A 21,805-nucleotide genomic window follows, 5' to 3' on the forward strand; every position below is an offset into this window, starting at 1 on the left:
GCTCTCAGACTGGTATTTGCTCCTTGTGAACAGGGTGGAAGAGATGCTCCCATCAACAGTAAATACTGGTGAAATAGCTGAAGTTGTCAACTGCTTTACCTTTCAGGCTGGTGCTTAAGGAAGCTACTCGAATAATAAAAACTTGGAGTGTTAGGTTTACAAAGTCACTCATGACAAAGTCAAGCAGGCTTTGTTGCAGCTTACTGTCCTAAAGAAAATAAAATTAGGTTTTCATAGTATGTTAGTACTTTGATTGCTCAGTAAAGACTTGAAGGATACGCTGACTTTGCTTTAAATGCTATATCCAGACCCCTGTGAGTAAGTAGCAATTAATTACTAAGTTTCACTTCAGTTTTTGTTCTTTCGGTTTGGTGTGTGTTGTTTTGTTGTTGTTTGGGGTTATTTTTGTTAGAGCAGACTGCAATGAGTGATTCTTGACTGGAAGTAGTGACTTCTCCTTGTGTGTGTTTGGCATTATGAAACCAGAATGCAGAAATCAAAAATTTAAACAGGAAAGTTTTACTCCAACTTAGGGAGAAGAATGGTGCTTGGATTTGATTACACTTCAGCTTTTCTGAAGTGTTCCATCGGACATGAACCATATCATTACCAGACAGAGAGTATCCTCTCCTGTCTTCAGGCGAAGAAGCACTAAGGGGTGTGACTGCAAAAGTGGCTAAACACAAGTATTTCCACATCAGTAAGGTGCAACTGAAGCTGACCAGGGAAGAAATCCACATGTAGGGTGGGATGCTTTCCAGATCTGATCCAGGTCATAAAAAATACAGCTCATAGATTTGAAGGAGGAAGAATCATACAAATAAGATATGATTAAGCTGGTTTTTTTATATAATTATGGATTGTTATCTGGCTGTGACAAAGATAATAAAATCAAAAGTCAGTTTTCATTTGCATAACTGAAACAATAACGTGTTTCTGAGAGCTTGTCCTTGCTTTTTAATGGAAACGGTCCCATGCTTTGAAGGCTTATGGACTTAGCAAGGTGCCTGCTGCTGTTCACATGCAATTCCTGCTCACTTCACTGCCAGACTGTTAACACCCAATGGCTAGATGGAGAGAAGCCCTGGCTTGTGTCCTTTCTGAGTTTCTGGCTTGTGTCCTTTCTGAGTTTCATAATGGCAAGATAACCCTTTCATCAAACCCACTTCTGCCTCCAGGGGACCCTCTGGAGGTCTGAATGTGAAACAAGCAGGGACTTTTCTCCTGGGAGGACAGCTGCTGGCAGGGCAAAAAAGAGGCACGTCTGTGCAGAAGCTCATATTGCAGCTGCTTGTTCTTTTGAGGGCTCCAAACATCAGTCTGTAAGCGTCGTCACATATACTACATATTCAGTTAACAAGATGTTGTGGCACATGTCATGTTAAGAAAATAATTTATCCTCTTCAAAAAAAAAAAAGAAAAAAAAGAAAAAAGAAAATAAACTCCTAGGTGTAGTAAACTGTCCTTGTATTTCTTGTGCAGACTCTTCAGGTTTCCTACATGTGGGCATATTGGGATAATTACACACATATTCTTTTAAGCAAAAAAAGCACCTATTTTACTGCAACCTAGCTAGTTTGCTCCTAATCCATAGGTTCTCTACCGTGTCCATCTCTGTGCACATCCTCCAGCAGAGCTGGTCTCCAGAAACACTCCCCAAACTTTACCAAGACTCTCTTCCTTCCTGCCTCCACCCCGCTTGCTGTGCAAAGAAGCTCCTCGTTACTAATTTTGTTCCTCTTCCTCAGTAATGTTCCAGAGATCTCCTTTCTTCCTGTGTCCCTTTACCTTGCCGTGTCACTTCTTTATCTCACATAGACCCTCAGTTAATCTCTCCTTCTCTCTATGTACGAGCACAGTTACAGGCTCCCCATGCCTCTAACTTCTCTGTCACCTTCGTGCTCCTGACTTTCAGCCCTTTGTGCCCACACGTTGCTACCAGACAACTCCTCCTCTTTCTCTGCAGCTCGTTCTCTTCCGTAAGCATTTCCACAAGCGTCTCCATTCCTGGGAACCTCCTGTACGTACTGGTACCCTCTGATTCACTCTGAACTGGATGGAAACGTTCCTCATTCATGTCAGTAGGATCTCAAGGAGACTTGGGCCTTCTCCAGTAAGAGAATTTGGATGCATAGGCGTGTTGGTTGTGTGCATAGGATTGTCCCATTCTCATGTATCTGCTAAATTGTAAATTCATCTTCTCTCAATTGCATTTTATATTGCACTGCGCTGATGGCTTTACTAGAGTGCATTGTGTAACTGGACTCCAGTATGCCACAAGCTGTTTGCTGCGTCAGCCCTTCCCAGTGGTTTTGTCAGAGCAGTTTTCTTCCACAGAGCTGGCAAGCAGAGAACTAAATCCCTCGCTGCTTCTGATAAAGAATACAGTACTGATGCACGCATATGCTGGCTTACATAGCTATTGACTTGTCTGTGTTGCATAAAGTGTTCATGGGATGCTGGGGCAGCAGGTATCAAAGTAGAGGGAAAAAGTCCTTTGATTCTTCCCTAAAAAATTCCCAGTTCAAAGCCTGAGGAACAAGGAGATCAGAGAGGTTGGAGGATACTTGTTTCCTTGTGCGCCTTTGGCAATGCAAAAAATTGTGACTACAAGTTAACTGCAATGTTGTAGTTGCAGGGCCTCTGCAAAATTAGCCTTAAAACCGATTTCTAAATCCTAAACTGCTCCTCGGGTATGTTGTTGTGGGTGGGCAAACTTCTCTTGGATTTCAGGCCAGATGCAAATCTTAAGAAAGGATTTGGAAGGGGGGAGCTCTGTGGCTGAACTCAGGAAGTGGTATGTGGGTATGTGGGACAGGTGGTATTTATACATTTTGCAATAGGAAATGAAAACTCTGTGAGGGTGAATGGCCAAAATATAAGAGGAAGAATTAGGTTGGTTGGTTGGTTGGCTGGTTGGTTGGTTTCCATTGAGCTTCATTTCTTATTCCATAGTAGGGAATGCATTTGATTTCTTTCAAGCATAGCTGATGCATCAGAGTTGCTTCCTGTTGAATTGCGTTTCCCGTGAAGTCAACTAAAGCTTATGTCCGTCATTGCTTTTGGTCACTCAGAGACATTTGGAAAGTGACTTGCTTGCTTGTCTGATATTGACTGCCTTCAGCTAATGTCACTTCATTTATTGCTTGCCACAGATAACTTCTGATTCAGTTGTCAGTATCATGACCCTTTCTCCTCTCTTCCTTATTTTCTTTCAGAACGGGAAAATTGTACCATTACTTAGAACTGCTACTGGTTTTGTAATGTGTTGTCCTGTGCATCAGAGCACTGTGCGTACTCGGCGTCAGACACAGCTCACAGTAAAGCTGTTTTACTCTGTACGGGTTTGTAGAGGGTGAACCGCACCATGGTATCTGTGCGTTCTCCAGAAGCGTAAAAGCAGCATGATTAATAAGTTACGTGGCTTTTTTTCTCTTGCCTTTTCTATAATAGTGGCTTTATGGAAGTGATCAGAAAATTCAACTGAAAGTTTCGAAGTACCAGTCTGAGGAAGAAGAAAGTCCATCCCATTTCATTTGTATAGAAAGTGGTTTCATGCCATACATACCTCGTAATGCTGGCATGGCATACTGGACTTCGACCAGTCCTTTCAGCTGCAGTATCTATACAAGTGCATACATACACTTTTTAGGTACTGTACACAGGACACAGCAAAAGTTAAGATATGTGTTGCATTTGGAGCTGAAGATTGGTGAAGTCTGTGATGGTCCTTAATACTTAGTAAAATTAATTCCCCACCTTCAGCCATTCCTCATGAAAGCATAGACAAGATTCATGTAGAAATTGGGCTCACCAAGGGGCAAAATTCGTCAGCTCCTGTCTTTATCTTACAGCTTTGGCCAATGTTTTCAGATTCTGTGCCCCAAAGTGGTGAACACCTGAACAACTTGATCAAGATCTTGGACCTTCATTCAGTGCTTCTGAGAGCACCGAGGCAGGAAATGGAGGAATGGTGTAATCTTAGTATCCCAGGCTGACCAGTTTGGGACTAGGAAAATCATGTATGGAAGCCATTTTTGCACATTATCAGTAAGGATGTTGCTCCTGGTGCAAGACGATAGAGTAGGTCACGTAACCAGAGCAGAAGAAACACACAAGACGTGTTAAATGTCTGTCCTGCTGTGTACACTGCAAAGAACCAAAAGTGAAAATCTGTTATATGAGATACCAAACTTTCAAATTCATCCTCAAAACACCATGTGTTATAAGGGCTGTAACATCCAGACTGAGACAGAAGATGTAGGACTCAGACATGCTTCTGCACTGTAGATTTACTGAGATGGGATATAATTTAGTTTCCCTGTATGGGAAAACAACTCACAAATTTTTCAGAGAACATGCACTAGAGAGGCCATCTCCATTGGTACAGGAAACCCAAATCATCTTTCTAACACGAAATAATAAAAGGAACTCTTGTTTCAACTTTAGTGATGTATTAAAAAAACTGAAAGCTAACAAATTTACTTTTTTTCCTGAATGATTCACTTCTAACTTTCGTGTAGATAGCTATATTGGTTCTGTGTATTAAGAAATGTGTGGTCTGTTTTCCTAAGCCCCAAACAGAATCAAGACTCCTGTGTTTCATATAGATATGGTTAAGATGGCTTGCTTATCTGTCTGTGTGCTTCCCAGCACTAGGCTTACGAGTGTGTTACAAACTTTACTGATGTGAAAAAACACGTAACAGAAATTTTTCTCACAAAAATTGTTACGCGAGTGCCCAGGTTACTGTTGGTCATGATCATAATCTCTGGACTGTCTTCCTTAAATGCATGCATGTTCCTAGCTTTTTTCCTTTTCTGTGGCCCAGTAATGCTTCAGGATAAAGCAGAAGGATTACATGAGCATGTATAATGAGAATGTTCCTATTCTGAGATCTTTGGGAAGAGGAGGCAAAGCCATCAGGGTGCAGCTGCCACAGAAGAGGATGTGAAAGCATGGCAACTGTGTAGCAAGGAGATGTGGTTTTCATCTAAGTTGCACAGTGGGAAGCACTTCATTCAATAAGTTTTCTGTTCTCCTTACTTAAAAACTTTTGAATGTTGTCTTTGGGGTAAAGGTGCTTGGAGAACACTCATTACTTACAAGTAAATAAAAACCAGCTAAACACAACTAAAAGGACTAAAGTTCTTTCTGACTGAAGTAAGATGCTGAAATGCATCTTGCAGTAAGAGACCATCAAGGCACAAAATCAATCAATTGGCTCTAAAAGTCCTACCTGGCTATTGTATTTTTCAGGTGTTTGTGAGAGGATTTCATGCTTTCCAGTTTGTTCCTATTGAGGGGCATTCAAAAGGAACAGTGTTTGGGAAGTGTAGCTTTCTCTGATAGCGGAGACTATTCGTAAGACCTAAGAGAAAAATATTTGAGAGGAGAGAAGAGCCTGAGTGGCAAGGAGTGATGTGTTTGGTCTTTCAGCCTCCTGCGTGGAATTGCAACAATACCAATGTCAGGAACCTTTTGACACTTTCTGAGGAAGAGTTTGTCCTTCCAAGCGGAACAAAACCAGTATTTTGTCTCTGTGTAAGACAGTAAAAAGATCAGAAGAAAAAAGAGCTTTCACAAATATGTATGGTGGTGATTTATCTACTTCCTAACAGATAGGGTAAGGAAGAGACAGCATTGACATTTAATGGGGACCGTGGCACCTGCTACAACTGAGCACTGTGAAGCATTTTTTCCCTTGATCCTCAACACAAACTGTTTCAGGAGACTTATTTGTTCTTTTCCTTCGTCATTTATTTAAATAAATTCTCACCAGCTTCTGTGACTCATTTCCCCCCAAGGGGCTGGCTATGCTGCCAACAAAAGAAGATTCGAAGATTAACAAACTAGCTATCTTGCTTGGAGAAAATCCCACCGGTAGTTTAGCTGCCATTGCTTTGTCTGAGGACACTTAACTTGAATGTCTGGTAGATACAGTAATTGAGTTTTACTTTTGGTTGTAGCCAGTTTTCACAGGCAGAGCATTTCCTTCCCCCTTGCACACCTGAGTGGTCTGTTGTGCATTCTGGGTGGTCCTGCTGGGATTTCAGAGGTGTATGTGAGACGATTAACCTAGTATTCCCCAAAACCCCATAGCACTATGTCATGGCCCAGTAATGAGCTGCAAAGTTAGTCTGGTGCCACGGAGTACTGATGGAGTACTAGTTGGGATGCTAGTCAAAGCCTTTGGTCTCTAATTTTAGTAGGTGAGCTTTTCTGGGAGGTCCACCTGCCTTCCTACTGTTGACCCTCTGCAAACAGCCTGCATCCCTGCTAGACTCTGTTTTCCCCCCAGTCCCCTTCTGCTTTTGGGTGGCCTGGTTTTTGCTATGGAAAAAAGGGAGCTAGGGAAGCACAGAACCTTCTGCTCTGGAAATCTGTCACTATTCTTTGAGCTGTGCACCATTGGTCTGGTAAGCAGTGACATGGGAAAAAAATGACAACAGTAATTCGGAAGCTGGGAGAAGCAACTGTATGCAGGCATTGGCAAGATGTGTCTTTAACTTGAATAAGGCTACAGCAAAATGAGTTCAGTGAAGCTGAAGGAGATGTTGTCAGTGGGAGGAGGAGTGGAATTGGGAAAATAGATGCTGTGCACACTGTGATTATTATTTACTCTGTGAGGAAGCATGAAAAATACTACACATAACAGATGCAAGATGCCAAAGAGGTAGTTATTTCCTGATGGTTAATGTTAAAAAAAATTAAAGGTAGAAACAGATGAAGAGTGGAGAAACTCTACATCCCTACTTGTATGTAGGCCTTACAAAATACTATTATAACAAAGCATCGGAATGAAATTGAAGAAATTCCTTAGAACACTGAAGAACGAAATGACATTTATTTAAAGCACAGCAGCAAGCTATTTTGAATATGGTCAGTCATATGTCTGGAGGTAGACTGAAGTTTTGATTTATATGGACCTAAGTGGACTTAAGTTTTGATTTGTAATGTCATTTCTAAGCCTGCTGGGGTAGTCCGTCATCTTTCAAATATACTTAGAGAACATCCTGTGCTAGCACAGTGGGTAGCACTTTTGAGCTCAGTCTTCTCCTCAGCCTCTAATACCTCAGGTGTAGTATAGAAAAAACAAAGGTGAAAACATAATGGTAACTGCTACATATATAAAAGATGGTGTACTTTTATTATTTTTAGATAGCAACGTTTGAGTTATGGCCACCGGACTGATGGATAATGATCAGCTGATTTTCTGTCTGACAGATGTTCTAGATTTGTCTCTGCACACTTTTTTAATCAAGTGCATAAATCAAAATTAATGTACGTGAAAGCGTGTCAGAGTGTGTCCTTCATCATCTTCCTGGGTTGTCTAGTATTATGCAATGAAGGGAGATTACATCAGGGGAGAAAGAGATGAGCTAGAGAGAAAAGGGAGGTATTTGAAACAAGTGCAGAAGGTGGGTAAGATGAAACTGTACTACAGAAGAGAGTAGTTTCATATTACCTGAGTTGTAGAGCAGATTTTCTCCATTTAAAAAGTAACCATTTAGGGACCAAAGCATCCACGCAGGAGGGAAAAGAAAAAAACAAGTCCACAAGATGGGTTTGAGAAAGTCTTTGGTGTGTTTTGCTGTTAATGTAATTCCGTAGATCTTTGTGTGAACAGCAGTCAGCTTGCAACAGTATTACTGTCTCACCAACTAAATGGCTGAAATGAAATTGGCAGGAACTGCAGCAGCACTGATATTTTGACATTGGGAACAAATTTTAACAGCTTTACTAAGCAAAAGGAGATCCTGAGTATTTTCTGTTCTGAAGTGTAATTTACAGTCTCTGCTTGCTCTGGTGAGCATGTGGAGAAATACATTTAGGACACCTACACTTAAGTAAATACCAACACCCACAAAAAAGCATGAGACTGTGTCTGTAAATATGGATTCTCCATATGTTGATATTTCTTGTCAAGGGCTGACCTCACCCATTTTAATGAATACATAGTATAATGCTATATCTAACCAAGAATGTTGATACACATAGTTTGTACATTTTCTCAAAGTTGCAGTCTCGAATGTCCATGTATAGTTTTATATTTTTGCTACTTATGGACAAGATTCATTTGGACTTGACCGGACTGTTTTCATGCAAGAGAGGAACCTTCTGCTAAATCTCCAGGTCAGAACTTTCAGTTACTGACTTTGGTTAAAGAAAGTGACTTATTTGCATGTGCAAGTAATCTTTCAGACTTGCAGATTTTACTCATGCCTTCGTTTCTTGCCAAGAAGGATTCCTTTCTTTTATTACATAGTATTTAGAGATAGAAAGATTAAGAATATTTATTCTTGTTATTGGAGTGACACAGCTGAAAGGCACTTTGAGGGAGAAAAGGAAAATGTTCTTTGTGGTGGAAACGACAGGTCAGCATCAGTAATCAAATTTCTGCCCCTCCCTTCCTGCACATCAGAGCAAGTCATGTTTGATCCCTGTTGGCCTCGGTTTTTCTATCCACGAAATGAGAGCACTGATATTTCCCAACCTTAGCAGAATTTTAGAAGGGGGACTATGATGCTTTGCTTCTTATATGAACAACACTAAAATGATTGAGACTTTCCTTATCCAATTCTTATTCTAAATACAGCCAGTTGTCAACCGAAAGCTGGCTGACAGCTTTCCATCAGATTGGTCTCCAGCCCCATCTGTATCCCTTCCCACACAAAGCACTGACCGTATTTACACAAGAGACAACATTCCTGTTCCCATGTTGCACACAGAGCTGCATTCATAAACAGCAAGTAAATATTGTTTTTAGTTGAACAATTCATGTCTAATTATTAGAAATTACCTGTTGAATTACCTGTTAATTATCAGGAATTATTGCGTACAATTCTGGTATGATAGTCTTTTGTGATTCTTAATAATACAGTTGCTAATGGCAGTTTTCACACACTATCCCTGTGTGCCACTTGCAGCTAAGTATCACCTCCTTCTGCTCCAGGTGTTCTCACTTAACCTGGTGCCCTGGGGTGGGATCCTGCAAACTCCTCTATGCCTGATCCAAAGTCCGTCTTGGTCAGCAGGAATTGAATATTCAATGGGCTTTGAGATAGGGATTGAGGGAGCTGAGCACTGTTCGTTCTGTTATTTCCAGGCTTCGGCTATTTATTAGATAAAAGTCACGTGCACAAGCTGAGGTGAAGCCAAGCTAACAAGGAGCAGAGGAAAACAAATAGTTTGATACCTGCAGGATAAAAAAATTAGGATTCTAAATGAGAATCTAAACAAGATTCATAATAAAGAAAACATGCTTTGCTTCATAGATACAGTATGGCAAAATAGAATTTCAGTTCCCTTCCGAGTGGTTGGATGGCAAAACCACTTAAAAAGAGAAATCAGGTCATAAAAAGACATACAAGCAGCTGGCAGAAAGGGCTACTGCTGACTTATCCACAGGTTTCTTGTAGGTACAGAGCTGTTCATTGTGCTAGTCTGATGTGCAAATGGCAATGTAAGGAAATGCATAGAGATTCTTTTATCTTCTGGGGCACAAATAAAGCTTAAGCACTTAGTATTGAAATATATGGCTTTTAATAACAAAAGACCCCTTGGGCAAAGCCTATGGCTATTGTATTGTTGAGCAGGTGATAGCATCCATCCGGGCTACAGCTGTTTTCTTCTTTTGTTTGTTACATATGCAGATGTTGCTATGAGGAAAGGAGTCAGCAATGACTGATGTGGAGCCTGTGGTCACAGATTTTGCAGCATCAGGACGGGCAGGCCGCCGGAACGCTTTACCGGATATTCTGGGCTCTCCTGCTGGTGCTGGGACTTCAGATCTGCCACACAAACTGGCTGAGCTCTCCGTTTCAGAAGGTAATAGCTGTACATTCAAGAAGCGGACATTTTTATGTAGTTGTCCTTTGCTTTCTCCTTAAGACTTCGACCACAGTGCAGTTTTGATGTCAATACTAATATTCTTTCTTCATTTAGGATTAAATTCAACCTTCCAAAGCAGTTACCACTTGTACCTCCTGATGAAACAAGTTAATTTTAACCCAGACTGTCTGCTATATCCACCCACAGATTTAGTGTTCAGCAGCCTGGGGAAAGGTACTGGGAACTCAATTCCAGTTCTTCTGAGGAAGAGCAAACACAGTTGCATTGCTGGGCAGCATGGAAACCCATCACTTCAGCTATAAATTAGGGTCTACTCCTGCACAGAGATAACTTAGCACAAGACAGCAATCTGCACTGTTAATCCAATTACAGCTATCCTAACTCAGGCATATACATTAAGGGTAGGGTTTACAGTGATTTACTCCTGCTAGTAGGCTTTCAACTTTGCTATCTGAGACCAGTGTCCTGTTTTGCCATGTCCTTTCATTTGATAAGGTGCTCTGTTGATTTAGCACAGATCCAGTCGCCACCAGCTTTACATTTGAGTTCTTTTTACTTTCAGGGGGATTTTCAGATTCGGAAAAATCTGGTTTATAATGCCTATGAAATGAGAATTATAGGTTGGCCCTCAGCATGCATTGCCCCTACTTTTTTAGGTTCTGATTTGGAAGTAACTTTTTCCTCTCATGCCCGTCAGTGTTGCTGCTGTCACAAATGACACTGCAACTGGTGGTCCCACATCCAGGAGCAGCGATGGTGTGGGTGCAGCACAGCGGGAGGTAGGCCTGTGCTGAGGAGTGAGGATCCGTGAATCTGAACTGAAGCAGATTGTAGGAGGGATTCCCAGGCTCTGAGGATGCATGTCCTGCTTGTACGTTGTCCGAAGCAATTACAGGATGTTGAGTTTACAGCCCCCTAAAGCACCATAAAGGCAGGAGGCATTATGATGCCTCCTGGAAGGAGGCATTATTTTTGCAAAGGGACAGCACAAAGTTTTATGAAGGAGAGAGGGTGGACATAACGAAAAAAAGGGTAAAACAACAAGGTCAGATACCCTCAGGCTGCAGGGCAGTAGTGAGGGAACTGGGAGAATCTGGAAGAGCATGTGGGAAGGACGGTGGGCACTGTGTCAGTACATTCAAAGCCCTGTGAGTCGAGTCAAAACTCCTTTGTTTTGAGGAGAGATTTTTCCCTAGGAATATGAAAAGTATGTCCCTACAGATTTTCTCCTTCTGGTGTGTGCAACTGGAGCACTGGAAATCCATTCCAAAGCACACACAGTCACTTAACATTTAATGCTTTGGTTTTCAAATATTACGGGTTTTTTTATTCCAAATAGCTCTTCCGCCTGGCACAGTCAGGCTCCAGCAGGAAAAGAACTGTTTCCCTTGTCAAAGGGGAGGTAGATGGGAATTTATATTGTTATTAGTGTCAGGAGCTGTGGAAGTGAAGTGACCAGTCCAACCTGCTGAAATACTCATTGCTACATTATGTGTAACTAACCTTTGTATTGTTTAGAGCAGTGAACCTTGAGGGAGATGCACCATATTAACCATGTTAAACAAAGCACAAAAGAATAGAACAGCTGTAGATAAGTTCCTCACGTTTGTTTCATTTTGGCCTCTGGAAAGTTTAGTAGTTGGAAAGAAAATAATTTTTAAAGCATGCAAAATTTCTCTCTTCAATCTTTTTTTTTTTTCCTCTGGGTAAAAATAAACATGAAAGAGTGAAAGTCTTGTTAAAAGAAATGTTACAGCACAGCATAAAATAAGTACTTAGCCCTGCAGACAGCATAATCCTCCTCTTCTGGTGCCTGTCCAATGCATTAAGAAGAAGAAATGAAACGCAGCTACATTAGTTTTAGCAAAATGTACTGATGCTTTCTTACAACTGCAAGGACCAGCACTGCCAGGATTTGAAGAACAATTAAGAGCATGGAATTATCCTTTGCCTTTGTCATTGACATATAGCTGTGCCAGACCGTGCCTGGAAGGAGCAGTTTCTGTTATCAGCAGTTTGCAGTAGTGATAATAGGAAATGAATACAGGATACAGTTAGGTCCACTCTGACTGCTTGGATGCTTTTGGGGGTTGGGAATTCTACAAGTATCAGGTGGGAAGTACAGCCTCATTGTGTTGTAAGTTAAACTTCTGATGAGACAGCAAGCAAAACGAGGAGAATTCATCAAAATGGAAAGAGAGTTTGGAAGTTCAAGTGCTGTGACAAGGAAACAGTTTGTTTGTGAAATGTTTGGGGCTCTAACAGGCATCTCTTTTTGCCTGTTTCTGGCTTTAACAATAAGTTGTTAAAAAAATGAAAGCCATTTCAAGCTCAGAACAAAGAAGTTGGATAAATGAGAAAAGCGGAGAAGATGGAACATGTGGCTATATAAAGTATGCCCTATTTTTTTTCTACTCTGAAAGATTCAGTGAAGATTATGGGAAATGGTGAGGAGGACTTTCTCCATCTTGCTTCAAATTTAGCTAATGCTCATTGGATCATACATTTCCTCTCTTTCTAAAATGCTGTCAGCTGCTGTCATAGTGAAAGGTCAGGAACAGGATGTACTAATACCTATTGTCTGGCTTAGAAGAGAAAAGAGACTTTGCTTTATTCTTTATGAATATACAAGGATCATAGCTGTGTGAAGTAAATTTCCATGTAGTCTGCAAGCCCCACCAAATTAACGTTCTCATGAGATGGACAGGAGAGATTTTGGCACGAGGTGTTTATCTCAGAGCCTAACTCTGAAATGAAGACCATCTGTATCCTGTCTGATCATCCTCTGATGGTGCGTAAATTTTGGAGGGCTGAGACTTTCCACAGGTGATCTGGTGGGAGGCGATACTGGAACCATGTTAAACAGTTGATTGTTGTCACTGGTGATCCAAAGGTTGAAGAGTAGTCTGCAAGAAGTTTGAGAGCAAAGAGGCTATATTGGTCTCCTACATTTGGTAATCTGCGTTAGGGCACCATTCTGCCAGTAACCTTTATTGTTTGCTGAATTTTTTCTAGGTGACTGTGTATAACTATCTTGATACACTCAGCAGCTTAGCACCTGTTGCACACCTAAGTGCTACCAACTATGAGATTAGATTTCCTCTAACAGTTTTCCTTTACCCTGTCTGCAAGACTCCATTAATATTAGACATCCAACCCCACACAGAAACAGCCAATAGTGGAGATTGCACTGTCTCCCTTTCCTCAACAGTGCTGTGCTATGTAATGCTGAAGGGTGTCAAATAATTCGGTTCCTAATTTACCAGTATAAAACTCCGAAGCCTCCAAACCTGTGAGCAGACTTACAACAGTTTCTGCCAGCAACTTTAGCTGATGAATTGTGTACAGCATTATATATTTGCTGTGATATGTAGAGAACAAGATATATAACTATTTTGAATGTTTGTGATATTTTACGACAAGTCTTCAGGGCAAATAGCTGAAAATGTACCGCTTAGTTTACAACTATTAAAGTGGAAGATGGTACAGCCAGATACGCCGAGCAGACCTCTCTTTGCCCCCAAAAGCTATGGGCTGTCTTAGGTTTGGGTTTACAAACTGGTCTGTTAGCACTGGTAATGCCATGTGGGACTTGAAGGTAGTGTTAAAATAATTATGCTTTGCAAGGAAATTGAGGCAAGAGGAGTTCCTGTTTCTCAGTGAGAGAATTTGAGCATCAAAAGCAACAGAGTGGAGCTCTTCATCTAATGACCATGCACACTGGGGAGCTTTTACTTACATTAGTCATACAAGCATTCAACTCTAACCTATGGAAGAGTCAACTTCCAAATCAGAGTAACAAAAAATCCTCTCGTCTTGTGAAGGCAGGGTGAATTTGCCTAGGTATTTCTTGGCAAAGAAAGTCAGCCAGATAACTGGCATTTTCATAAACTCTAATATTATCTACCTGAAACCCAGCAACACTCAGAGAAGTGCAGTATTCTAACTTGACTTTGGAAATCACCCGGAAAAAAAAGAATAACCATAATAAAAAGTTATCTCCAATCTGTTTCTTACAACCAAATGCACATTGATCAGCATGTGCAAGGAGCTGGCAAATGAACAACAATGGGCAATTGCTTTTGGAAGATGCCTCTGCAAGTTCTTTATCTTTTGAGTTAATCTCTCTTTCTAAAGCACCCATGAGTGTGGTAATAAAGAGCCAATCCAAACAGAGATGATCAGTGAACCCAAATATTTGGCTGCAAAAAAAAAAAGCTGTGAGAATGTGTGTGGTATAAATGTTTAATTCTGTCTTTTTTTAGATGAAGGAGCAGAGGGTGGAGAAGTGCCATCATCCAAAGCCTTGCTGGAAAGTCAAGAGGCAGAAGGAAAAAGCACTGATTCCTAACACCTGAGGACTGCTGGATTAATGCAACCCATCGACAGACTTTCCAGTTTCCCTGTGTCACCCCTTCTGAAGTGTGGTAGCAACTTTAGCAGCAAATACAAGATTTTGCAAGACACTTGTACTTAGATGACATTAACGTGGAACTACTGTTTTTTCTACTGTCGTCCTTCAAAACCAATGTTCTACACATCCAAAAGGGAAGAGAACTAAAGAATGTATCTGGTTTGGGGTTTTCCCATGGTTATAGTATTCATCCTAACTAATCTTCTTTGACAGTTTCAATTAATATACCTAGCAGATGTATCAGCAACTAATGATTGCTTCAAAATAAAAATCCTGTTGTCTTAATTTCCCAAAATAGCTTCTTTCTCTGTGACAGAGAGGTGTATTCACTCTCCCCACCTTAAGATGATATTAAGTATATATTAGATTACAGACATTATCTGTATTTATCTCCTGAGATTTTTGTTCTCATTAGGCATTTGTAGATGGGTGTGAGAAATAAAAAAAGAAACAATTTTTTCTCTCCCCCTCCTGTCTTCAAAAAGTTTTGTAAACTACTTAAACACCAGTGTTTGTTTTCAAACTCTCTTTAAACTCTATTTGATTATGGCAAATCATCTCAGTTCTCCCACTCTTAGCAGTCTTGCCACTTCTGTCATTTTTGTTTTCAGGCTGAATATTGTAACTGTTCATGTGTATCTAAAATAAAGTAGCCATGTTTGTAAGTGATTAAAATTGTTTAATCTCACTGTGGAAATTAAATAGCTATCGTCTTTTCTGTCTTCTGTTGATTCTTTTGATGTTTCTCCTGTATGACAAGACTTAAAACCCCATAATACGTATTTCTTTTATTCCATCTTGTTCTTGCTTTATTGTTTTCTGACAATGAAGATATTTCAGTCATTGTGATTTTTACAAAGATTTTTACGCAAAGGTTTTTCTCTGCTGATGGGAATTGTTTTGTTATGGAGGTTATGCTCCTGGAAGTACTTAGCATTCATTCCCTTATTGTAGGAGATCAAAGATTCGGGTACAGACATGCACCTTTACTGCAGGCTAGGGCAGCAGCCATTTATGTACTTCTCAAATGCTTCTATTTGCCCACACAATCTCTCTGCTGGGCTGTAGCCAGACAGAGGAAGCATCTCTGATGGGTGCATTCCACGTTTGACCAGTATTCCATCTGTAAAATATTTGTGTATTTTATAGCTGGCAGAGAGCTTCTAAGAGGTCTCTCTGCACACCTACCATTCCTACTGTGCATTTACTCACACACTGTCTTTGGGGGACCGTTCAGGAAAGGATTCAGTTTCATCCAACTGAACTGACACTTAATTCGCTCCACTTACCTGTATTCATTTAATAAGTGCAACATCGCAGAATTACTTTCAGGTTTGGAAAGGTAAAATAACTTACTCCACTGGAGCAAAACAGGTGGCTTAAGGAAGTCTAAAAGACTGAACTAGGCACTGGAGGACCAGAGTTGAAAACTGCAGTGGAGAGGGACTCGGAGCTAACTATATTTGTGGTACTCACTCTTGTTCTGGGTTGCAGTCCCATTCTCATATACCAGCCTCCTTTATAGCATCACAGTGCATAAAATTGCTCAATTTTAAGAAGTTAAAATGATCCCATGAAAATCAAGTAGCTGAGTATTACTGAAACAGAATTCCTTATGTGCTTTAACTGGAGCATATGCTAAAGTGCTCTTCTGGGTCATGGCCTATATTGAATTCTCCTCTTCTTTCACAGTTGCAGCACTGGATATATTTAGATTCTTCTCTTAGAGAATACAGGCACTGAAATTTGGCTTATAAGAATAGATACTTAAAAGTAAGTATTTTGTTAGCCTAAGATGCTTTGAAGTTTTTCACTATGAAAACACCAATTATGAACCAGCTGAATTTAGCAAATTATTCATGTGCTAAACTCTGTATAAAAACCATTCCACAGCTATACACATACATGGAGTTAACTGCTCACAGATGTATAGCTTAGAACTAGTCAGAATGCTCAACACTGGAAAATTGGTGCCTACTTTGTACTTGAGCTGTATGAACCTGTCATTGAGAAAGACTAAGTTGCTGCCTAGAAAGAAGAATTTTAACAGAGAATTAGAAAAACTGCAGAAGAAGTAAAGACTAACAGGAAGATTTAAAATGCAACTCAATTAAAAGCAGGATGAACATTTTTGATCTATATGTGGGTCACATATACAGTCCTCATTTCCCTGTGTATCAATCTAGTTGCAGATCAGCCAAGCTACAGATGCAGAAGTACTTCTTTGCCACACGCATGTATGGTTTGTGTCTAAACATTTATTAGTCCAGGTTGTGTGAGAGAGATCTTTTGTAGTTAGTTCAGATATAGAAAGAAGAGGAATATCTAGTTACGCCCTGATTTTGTTAAATAAACCTTTCCAGTTCTGAGCCAGCTGCATATTTCTGACCAGTATAAACAGAACCGCAAACACTGGTTGGTGTGGGAGATGTTGTGCCACATAAATTTTGGTCCAGAAGAATTTGTTAATTGTGTATTACACTTGACTCAGCCTGACAGGAGGTGTCTGGGAGTCTCTGTGCGATGCTGTCTAGTAGTCTGGGGTTTAGGCAGGGTTACTATCTTAGGCACAGCTGAAGTTGGAAAAGCTCTGGTTCTTTTCTTTTTGTTATCTTGAAGACAGGTAATACTTCTACTAAACTTTGGCTAAACCTGTAAAGAGCAAATTAAGTGTTTCTGAATACATTTCTCACTGAGCCAGTTTATCCAGTTTCAACCATTATCCAGGCTGTACCTCCCATTAGCTCTGCTAATGGGTAATTGATGACAGTGCATTCTCTTAATCTAGAGAGTAACAAAGCTATGGCCCTGAATCAGCGGAGTATTTTAAAACATGCTTAACTTTAAATGCAGCCTAGTCTCACAGAAGTCAATAGAACTACTTAGTGCCTAAAATTAGGTATATACTTAATTACCTTGATAAATTACAGCGGCAAACTTCTATTAAGGCTAATCTGGTATTATAATGCATTAATCCCAATTTCCATTCCAGCAAGTGCAGTACAGGTAATAGCATCTTTTTCATCAGTTTATAGCACTAACCTGGGTTTTTAGAGAGCAAAGAAGTTCATTTCAGTACCAAGCAAAAAAGGTACCTTTGTTGTCTCCAAATTTTAGAACTTAATCAAGCAATTATTCATTCTTAGTCAGTCTGCATATTAAAAAAAAAAAAAGGCAGGAAATACACTTGTAACTTCGTTGTGCATATATAAAACAATTTAGGTACTTTGAATATACAGAAAATTAGCCTCAGATCTTTTGCAGATGTCATTAGGAAGGTAATTTTATCTGGGTCAGCCCTTCATCAGAAGCTTCATTTAAGAGGTGGGTGAACATGCTGAGGTGCATCTTTTGTTGCTATAAAACAGGAAAGTTCAATTTGTTATCTGGAAGGCAATAAAGGACTAAGTAGGTTTTGAGGTAGGGGACTGATTATTAGAATGTTCTCATTTAGTGAGATTAAGAGAAGTAATTAAACATTTTTTAAAATTAAGCCTATTTGCTATGATTCTTCATACAGCTATCTCCACCTGTGCCGTATACCATCACTCTGGTACAGTACTGCATAGGCTGAGCTTGGATGGGTGAAATGAGTGGCAAAGCAGTTCTTAAAGTGGTATGCTTTAAAAGAAGTTTCCAGAGCATTGATAGTACAGCAATATACAGGCCAGATCTAGTTGTCACTGAAGACAAAGATCGGTTTTATACTAACTACAGTGTGAATTATACCTAACTTTAGTTTTATAAGTCATGAGTTACTAATCATATAGAAAATTTTTTCCAGCTCAGAAAGTCCATGAACACACATGCTTGGAGGCAAGGAGGCTAGTTAGTGGAAACATCATATATGTTTGCACTATCCAAGATGTCATATTTAGATACGTGGACCTACGATCTGACCCACAGTGGCCACTTCTGTGTTGCACAGTTTTCATACAATGGTGATCATATAAAATAATATAACTGCACTTGCATTAGTTAAAAATTACAACAGAGCAGTGGCTAGAAGAGGTTTAAGCTGCACTTTACCATCAGTATTCCAAATATCCTTTATGTATCACACATACAAATAGGAATACTTCAACATTTAGCAAATTACTTAGGACTAGTTCATATTCCTCTGTTCTGTCTGCTGGTGCTCTCTGTGTGATAAAGCCTGTAAAAAGCAACTGGGCAGAGATTTCTGCATGCTTTTCTCCACCGGTTTGGCACAAGCTGTATTTGCTGTGCTCAGCGAGCATAAGCCCCAGACCCACCGTGGTACGTGTGGGTTCCCCAGGGTCCACCCAGCACAGAGGCCAGCGGGGCTGAGCCCACTGGGGACCCAGGGCACTTGCTTTGAAGCGATTTGGGTAGAAATAGCAAGGGCTTAAACTGTCCTGCCATCTAGTGGGATCCTCAGCCTGCCAGGTAGTTCGTGCAAGTAAGTGGAGGGAGACAGTTTTCAGAGACCTCAAAACCAGCTGGGAGACAGCTGCTGGAGAGCAAAAGTGCAGAAAGGGTGTGAGCCAGCCTGGTGAGAGGGACTGTCTGAGACCTTCACTTCAAGGGTTTCCCTAAGGGAAACCTTGGTGTCTCTGTGTATTCAGAAAGTTGAGTGACGGCAAACAGGAGGCATCTTGTGTTGCTGAGAACATCGTTCCAATGGTTTACGTAAGCTTGGAAAAATAATGCCGGCTGAAGCTTCCCCACGCCACAGGGCTGCTGCCATTCGGAGATGTGCGGCACTCCTTCCCGCTTCCCCTTGTACCAAGGCGAAAACAGTCCCACGTGAATTACACTTAAGATTTGGGGAAATTCTTTGATAGGTCCAGAGAAGGTGGCGTTTACTTTATTAATTCATTCCCCTCTGTTTTCTACACGTTTTCTGTACTTCCTCGCCCAGTCAGCAGGAGCACGTCACCGCCGGTTCGGAGGGCCAGACCTCTCGGTGGAAACTGGCTCACACTGCCTGGGCAAAGGAGAGATGCTGCACTTGGACATGGAGGGCTGAACCGGCCAAAAGCATTTTCAACCTCTAAATTCTGTCATAAAACAGGTGGCTGAGTCTGGCTTGCAGCCTACCCTGCTTTAGATGCTCGCTCTGCGATTTGGGCTAGGGTGCCAGTACTGCCATAGATGACTAGTTTTGACCTTTCTTAGGGAGAACTCTGTTTCATCTTCCCCACCTGAAGCTGCTCTACTTCGGATAGTAATTAGCAATACATGCTGAGAGCTGTTATTTTATTATTTTGGTTTATTTCCCTGTTCAGCCCAGTGGGGACCGGTTCCTATCCCAAGATGGCTGGGAGCGACAGGAGGCCTGAAGGCCATTGCTCTGCCCTGTCTTGTGCCACATCCTAATGCCAGATCTCCAGATTTTAATGCAAGACTTACGTTTGATGGAAAATGGGGTTTTTGGCTGTTGATAGAAAGAAAGCCAGCATGCTGTGGGCTTTTCTGGATTAAACATGTATTCAGCAGTTGCCTGCATGTAAAGGGCCCTGATGTGAGCATTTAGACAATCCTTACCAGTGCTTTATTCCTGGGACTCTGCCGTGCAGTGACTGATGCTGTAAATCCAGTGTTTATCACACAGTGTACGGAAAAGCTAATCTGTGAGAGACTGGTTTAACCTTCCTATATGGTTGTTGTTGGTTTGGTTTTTTTTTCCCCCAGATCCCTTGGGCACATTTGTAAATGATACATCAGCAGGGTAAACAAAAAGCAGGGGCATGCAAACTTGCTGTTAACCCCCAGCGTTATTCCAGAAGTCGCCTCCGAACAACGCACCGACCTTCCTGAGGGGACGGGAGCAGATTTTTCTGCCCGAGGGCTGCAGCCGGGCGCTTCCCGCCCTGCGGGCACAAGATGGCGCCCGAGCCCGCGGCAGGCAGGCTGACGGCCCTTCGCCTTCCTCACCGCCTCGCCCCGCTCCTCGGCTGGCAGCGCCCGGGAAATGGCAGAATTTGGGCCACTTTCGCGGTGAAGGGTAACGTGAAAAAGAGGGGCAGCTGTGGTAATGCCCCGACCGCCCGGCGCCGGTGGGACGATGGACGGGGCTCCAACCTTCTCCCTCAGAGCTGCAGCAGGTGGCGGAGGGCAGGCGAACTCCCCTCCGAGGCGCCTTCCATGCGGATGGCATCCATCTGCTCAGCTAAATAAACGGTTTATTCACAATAACGTTACTTCTTGCTCTCCAGCATAGCTGTCGCTCCGGCACAACCCCCTCCCCGTTCCCCAGCAGCACCTCCATGGCCCAGCAGCCGCCCACCGCGCCACGGAGACGGGCTCTGCCCGGCGGCCATCGAGGCCTCCTCCAGCTTCCAGCAGACGGCAGGGGCTGAGCAACAGTGTCCTGAAGAAAAGCGCCCTTTAAGTGAAAAACAGGAAACCCGCCGTATGTGCATTCGCGGGAGAGCTACAGGTGTTGAACCTGCTTGCTCCTCCCAAGTTTGTGCCCACCTTCTACTTCAATGGCTCAACAATCCCGTCCCATTCCTTCCGTCCCTCTGAATTTCTCGTCTAACTCTGTTCGAAGCTCACACCCATCTACTCGCTTCCTTTCTTCAGTGCTCACCCCTTGCTTCGCTCGCTTAAACCTTCTTATGCCCAACATCAACTGTTAGTGCTTTAAACACCCAGTATAAGAAACTAATCTCTTTAACTGCCTCCATGTTCGGTAAAATGAGATGGTAGAAGGACAACTCATTGCTATTCCTCCCAGCAAGTACTGGGTAGAGAGCTTATATATCAGACAGACTCATTAAAGAGCCTTGAGCCAGTCCCTGAACAGCCTTTCTCTTGAGCATTGAGAGAGGGAAGCTTCTCTAGAAACAAAATAGCATGTGATTATGCAAATAGAGATGGTGTTGCAATATAAGAAAGTGCTGAAATAAGTTTCTTTCAGGCATGTTCTTTCAGACAGCCTTTGAACTCTTGACTTTGCATTTTTATTTTTATTTTTTTTAAACATGGGCTGTTATGAGTGGAAACTTCTAGGTAAATTTATAAAGGATAAAATGAAATGCTGACATGTAAGAAGGATTATATTTAAGGGTGGAGGAGACAAAGGACAATGAGATGGAGTTAAAGGCATGAAAGTTGTGCCACGTTTCCCCTCTGTAGCCCTTCTTTTAGCAGAACAGCTGAGCCAGTCGCGGTGTGAGCAAGTCACCCTGCTCCTGCACCCTCCGCTGGCTCTGGACTCTGGATGTTCTGAGCTCTGGCTGCAGCTCTGATCAGCCGTTCAAGAAAGTTTCAAAGGTCTGGAGGAAGATGCTATTAGAAGCCTTGTTTAACTATTACAAGATTAGTTAAGGATTTTGTGATACACAGAGGGTCCGGGTTATGTTTACCACTGCCACACTGAGGGGGAAGTCTTTTGAAACATGTACACATGGATGTATAGAATGAAAGGAATAGTGGCTGTATCTATGCTTCTCCACTGGCACTTGCTGCAGTACAGTCCAGAAAGTGAGTCCCATGATTATCCGGGGAGGGACTACATGTCTATTTTCCTTTCTGTGTATATCTGCATCTTTTCCCATAGTAGAC

The 21,805-nt window shown here is 41.7% G+C and overlaps 1 protein-coding gene across 5 annotated transcripts in view; it reads left to right on the plus strand.

The window, feature by feature from the left end:
• PKIB (cAMP-dependent protein kinase inhibitor beta) overlaps positions 1 to 14,991 on the plus strand; it is a 57,681-nt gene extending 42,690 nt beyond the window's left edge. For all 5 annotated transcript variants that reach the window (XM_075046856.1, XM_075046855.1, XM_075046857.1 and 2 more), the window contains exons 2-3: positions 9,657 to 9,831; positions 14,121 to 14,991. In XM_075046856.1, coding sequence (XP_074902957.1) covers positions 9,684 to 9,831; positions 14,121 to 14,206 — 234 coding nt within the window. In that variant the 5' untranslated portion in view covers positions 9,657 to 9,683 and the 3' untranslated portion in view covers positions 14,207 to 14,991. The remainder of the gene's footprint in view (positions 1 to 9,656; positions 9,832 to 14,120) is intronic.
• Positions 14,992 to 21,805: the final 6,814 nt, after the last annotated feature.

Source organism: Buteo buteo, chromosome 15 (assembly GCF_964188355.1).
Source record: "Buteo buteo chromosome 15, bButBut1.hap1.1, whole genome shotgun sequence".
Taxonomy (NCBI): domain Eukaryota; kingdom Metazoa; phylum Chordata; class Aves; order Accipitriformes; family Accipitridae; genus Buteo; species Buteo buteo.